Source organism: Bison bison, unplaced genomic scaffold (genome assembly GCF_000754665.1).
Source record: "Bison bison bison isolate TAMUID 2011002044 unplaced genomic scaffold, Bison_UMD1.0 scf7180017853192, whole genome shotgun sequence".
Lineage (NCBI taxonomy): Eukaryota > Metazoa > Chordata > Mammalia > Artiodactyla > Bovidae > Bison > Bison bison.
Window position 1 is genome coordinate 34,719 of NW_011483765.1, and position 5,505 is coordinate 40,223.

General features: G+C 56.0%; 1 protein-coding gene across 1 annotated transcript in view; it reads right to left on the minus strand.

Annotated features, from left to right (window-relative positions):
- Positions 1 to 4,223: 4,223 nt before the first annotated feature.
- The window catches only part of ZFAND2A (zinc finger, AN1-type domain 2A), a 7,979-nt gene continuing 6,697 nt past the window's right edge, over positions 4,224 to 5,505 (minus strand). The window contains exon 8 of the mRNA XM_010853905.1: positions 4,224 to 5,243. Within this exon, the coding sequence (XP_010852207.1) occupies positions 5,226 to 5,243 (18 nt within the window). The 3' untranslated portion in view covers positions 4,224 to 5,225. The remainder of the gene's footprint in view (positions 5,244 to 5,505) is intronic.

Sequence of the window (5,505 nt, forward strand, 5' to 3'; positions counted from 1 at the left end):
TGATGTTCTGAGCCATGTCCTTTTAGCTGTTCTGTAGCTGCTGAAAGCCGTGGCAGTTGAGGGCATCAAGCTGTGTGCTGCCCACAAGCATGCAGACCCCCACTGGTTGGGGTACTGACGATGCTGAGTCCTGGTTATGTCACCATCAACCAATTAGAAGACTGTCCACGAGCTGATCACGCACCCCACAGCCCTCTCCCTCAATGTCTTTATCAACCTTTCCCGAGAGCCTTCAGGAATGCAGGTCTTTTGAGCACCAGCTGCTGGGACTCCTTGCTCGGCACCTGCAGCAATCGCTGCATTTTCCTTCACTGCGACCCAGTGTCAGCAGATCGGCTTTACTGCCGCCCGAAGCAGTAGAGCTTGGTTTGGAAACAGGGAGAGGTGATTTCCAGAAAGCCTCCCACTGAAAATAGCTGAAAAAATGATTTAAAAAAACATATATACAAAACAAGACATATATATATATAGATAGATAGATGACATGAGGCCAATAAAGGGGAAGAGGGGAAACCTAGAGAAGTAAGCCTTTCAGTTAGGACCGTTTTTCACTCAATTCCGGAAGAAAACAGCTGGAAAGGCTGAGAAGGTGAACAAAGATTTTGTCAGCTTTGCAGGCTTAGGGCTGCCAAGAGGAAGGATTCTTGTAAGCGTCCCACCTTTGGGTTGAAATCCTGAAAGGCTACACTATAGGCGTGAATATACAGAGAGCCCAGCTCTTTCAGGCAGTGCATAAAATCCACCTGGACTCCATCTGTTTCTGAAACTGCATTTAAGTGATTCGGGATTCATTGCTGGTGCCACTTGTGGGCTGAAAGAAGAAAAGGTCAAGTTTAGAAGACCACCAAGTCTCACACCCCAAACTGTAATTGCTCATATAGCATGACCGCTAGTCAACAGAAAATAGCTACATACACAGGAGACAAACAATGGGATAGAAAACCAAGAAAAATCAGCACCGTCAGTGTGCACTGGGCTGCTGACACACCCGCCCAAAAGAGCCTCGTGGATCTGAAAATGGATTGCTCCAGCCGCTGCCGGACCAGGCTCACTCTGCCGGAAGCACAGCTAGCCAAAATGCTGAAGTCTGCAGGAAATCAGCCAAGTAAGGAGACGGAAGAACAAACCTTAGCTCCACCTCCTCGAAGGCAAGGGGCCCAGAGTACTTACAGGATAAAGCAGCAGGGCGGCCTGAAGTCGGATGGGTGGGGAGTGCAGGGAGATGGGAAAAAGCTGGGATAATCTCGGTCCATGAAGGTGTTAACCTCGCCACAGGCCTCTGCATGTTCAAAAGTGGAGGCACTTAGAGACTAAAGGTGAAGTTCTCAGCTCTGATGTCAAAGGTCGTGGAGAGGAGATTCGTGCTTGCCCCCTGGAGGCTCGGAAGTCCTGTCCACTCTTAACCAGCTCAGCTGGAACCCGGCCCAGCTGACTCCAAGCTCCTGGGGAACAACTCAGGTGAGCATCTCATCATCCAGGCCCCGTGAGGCCTCGAGGAAGAGAAAGTCTTAAAACGACTTTGATTAATGGTGCAGGTGAAATGGATCTGGCCCAGGGTCCCACAGTCACGGGCTGACACGGTGCCCCCGTCAGGGGCTCAGCCTCAACTGCGCTTCTGCCGTGCCCACAGTGCGTCCGGAGCTGCTCAGCCGGGCGTGTGATCCTCAGGTCTTCCGAGTTTCGTGACCCAAGTGCAGGACCATCTGTACTACAAATTGACCTCTTCCTTTGGGCCCCACTCAAAACCAGCGACTTCCACGTCACCCTGTAAATGAGTGACGGCCATGTTAAACGTGGCCCACGCCGCCTCCCAGCGCAAGGGGACCAAGCGACAGCAGCAAAGCGGCTCCATCGTGGCCCCTCCGGTGGTGGGCTGTTTCTGCACAGCACCATTTCTGTGCAGTTTTCAACAGCACTGTTTCAACACAATTCTGCAGCTGAAAACTGCACACATTTATGATCTCACAGTATCTGCACGGTGGGCACATGGGTGTGACTTAGCTCCGTGCTTGGCCTCAGGGGCTCCCACAGGCCGGGCCGAGGTGGCACCAGGGCTGGAGTCTCACAGGAAGGCTCGCTGGGGCACGGTCACTTCCGAGCTCACTCACCTGGCCGCTGGGAGGACTGAAGACCACCCGCCTGCACGCACCCCCACCGCGGCCCCCGGTCCCCTCACAGCCCCTCCCCGCTCCCCTCCGCTCTTCCACAGCACCCGCTCCCCTTGCGCAGCACACCGCAGTGGCTGACTGCAGCCTTGCAGTGAAATAAAGCAGTAAGTCAGCACTTACCCTCAGACGTTCACACTCAACCAAGTGGGAAGGTCAGACTCATCTCCCTCCCGCCGCCTTTGCGACACCCCCGTCTCAGGACAGCTGCAGGGCTGGGCCCACGTCCACAGTCCTCGCTGTGCAGCTTCAAACCTGGAAAACGGAGACCACTTCAGAAACTCTCTTCAGAACACACCTTCCAGACTAGGCCGTGGCATTGAGCAAACAATGAATGTGGAAGCCTGATCAAGAACAAACATGGATACTGAGGGGGAAGGGGTGGGCAAGGACTGGGAGATGGGGACTGACGTGCAGGCACCATCAACACGACGCACGACACCCGTGACTGATGGCAACCTCCTGGGCAGCGCGGGAAGTGCTACTGAGGGCGCCGTGGTAACCCACCTGGGAAGGAATCCAAAACAGAGGCTGTATGTGTGCACACAGCCGCCCACTTTGCTGTGCAGTAGAAACACAACACTGTAAAGCAGGTAAAGCCAACAGGAATTAGTTTAAAAATACACTTACAAAACCCCAATCCCCCTGAACACGGACGACCTGCAAGACTGACTTGGGGCTGGTGGACTGGTCGTGCCCCTCCTGTCGCCCGACGCGGCTGCCCGCAGGAAAGAGGTCTAGTCGCCGGCTCCCTGGTTCTCAGAGACCCTCTGGTGACACCTTGTGGGCACGTCTGATACTGCAGCCTTGCACCAGCTTGGCCGCCAGGACTGGTCACTGGACACGGAGCACTGGGCAGGCAGCCTGGCCCTGCGTGCTGCTCGTAACGCAGAGGCAGGACAACAGCGGCAGGAAGGGTGTGGCTGCACGTGCTGAAGACCCCAGGCGGCGGGAGAACACACTCAGCTGCCCCAAGGCTCTCCCTTCCCCCACATGGGCCAGACCCTCTCGAAAGACACGTGGAGTTGCTGAGGCCAGCCTGACCCTCCTCCTGCAGCCGGGCGGTGGTGTGCCCAGTACCGGGCACGGAGGCCCAGGTAGAGCCTGCACACCTGGCAAGCCCTGTGCCTCGGGCACCTCTGAGGCTGAGCACCAGCCTTGCCCCATCCCAGATGGCTGCCACTCACAGGTGAAGGAACCACGGCCAAGATCACAGCGCGCTCGAGGTCACTCTGAGCAGCTGAGGCAGTGAGCACAGCCTTCTCTCAAAGACGCACGTAGACCTGCGACACTTAGAAAGCGGCACTCGGACCTCTCGACATCAGCGCTTCCTACAAAACTTAAAATGCTCCTATGGCGTCCCCATCGTTTGGGACGCGGTCATAGAACTCTCGACATCAGTGCTTCCTACAAAAACTTAAAATGCACTTGTGGCTTTCCCATCCTGTGGGACGTGGTCGTGTCCACAAGGAATTCTCAGAACTAATGCTCAACTCTGCTCATCAAGGCAGACCCGCTGACAACACCACGTTTTCACCATATTAAGAGAACACTGAGCCCATGAAACAGCTGATGGCGGTGTAGGGAAACCGATGGGGAGGAAATTGGTGTGACTTCCTGGATGCCAACCTGGGACCTCTCACCGATCTCTGAAACACGCCCCCCAGCACAGCAACGCTCCCTAAGGAGCAAAGCATGAGGGCAGCGACATACCCAGGTCCCGGGGGACGTTGACCTCCGTCAACAGCGGCAGGAACTGCCCGGTGACGACTGCCGTCCTGACCTTCGACCTCTGCACCATCGAAACGTCTCTTCACACAGGGCCTTCAAGAAAACGCTAACTTCTCAGAAAGGTCTTAAATACACGTAAACATTCCACGTTTAAGCTGAGAAACACGAGTGCACTCATGTGAGTTGGTGATCACTGATAGTGCAGCACATTTTTGTCCTTTAGTTTGGATGATCAAGAACAGTGCTAACGGAAGCATGACGCAAGCCTCACCTACCTTTAAAATTCCCAGTAGCCACAATTAAAACACAGAACAAAACCAAGTAAAATTCACTTTAACACTTTATTTAACCCATTATATCCAAAACACTATTTCAACCTGTAAATATTTGTAACGAGATTTTTTTCTTTTTTGGTATTATCTTCAAAACCCAGCTCTACAGAGCCTCAGTTTGGACATTAACCTCTCCTGAGAAAGACGTGATCTGTGTATAGATGTCATAAAACTTGCAGCTGAGAAGATAACACACTCAAGCTCCCGACATCAACGCTTCTTCCTCACACCGGCTGCTGCTGCTGCTCAGTCGCTTCAGTCATGTCCGACTCCGTGCGACCCCATAGACGGCAGCCCACCAGGCTCCCCCGTCCCGCTAGTGACCACGGAGTAGAGCCGGAGCCCAGGAAGTGCTCCTCGCACGTGGCCCCGAGCCCCACGGCATCAGGACTCGGGCAGGGCGGGGGGCTGCGCTCCTCACAGGCCCCCGGGCCATCCTGGCACACCTGGAGAGCCAGCAGCCTAAACCTGCCACTGCTAACCAGAGGAGGGCCACAAACAGCAGCATCACCCGCCTGCAGACGGGCACCCAGGACACCGCCCTCCAGCGTACCGAGGCTCTGAACCCAGCACACAAAGGGTAACCGTGTGGGAGCGTGCCCTGTGGGTTACACTGGGGACCCAACCAGACAGCATTCCTCTTCCTCCAGTTTCCTGGTGCCCGAGATCCCAGGAGACGAGGACTCTCCTGGCGTCACCTCAACGCCTGCAGTCAGAGGGTCACGGCTGTCCTCTCAGTGGAGCAGGAGCGGGGAGCAGGGGCCACCTGGACAAGGACCCCAACGGGAGGCGGCGCCCCTCCACTGGGCTCGGAGGACCAACCACAGGAGCCACATGGGAAGACGTCGTGTGACCCGCTGCGGGTGGTTTGAGTGACGGAAGCCTCGTGACTGACACTCAGGCCAGAGCTGCTCGCGTGGGAAGCAGGGGCCGGCTAGAGCATAAAGTGCAGGTAGCGCAAGAGAACAGGCCAGTCTGGGCAGGATCAGTCACACCATCACTTTACTTTGAACCTGAAAGAGAAGAAAACAGCTCGTTTTTAAGTCTGTCTGGATTAACTGGAAGTGGGTGGTCACGTACAAACCATCCACCACCCACAGGGCTGCAGACCCCAGCGGTGAAGCGTCTCTCGGGGTCGCCCGGGGCTGAGGAGCCTGCAGGCTGACGCACACCCCCTCCCCCGTCTGGCCGGGACCGGGCGCAGAGCCCCAGAGGCCAGGCAGGAGCCGCACCGTGAGCGCTCAGCGTGGCCGTCCCCCCGACCTGTCCCGGGCCAT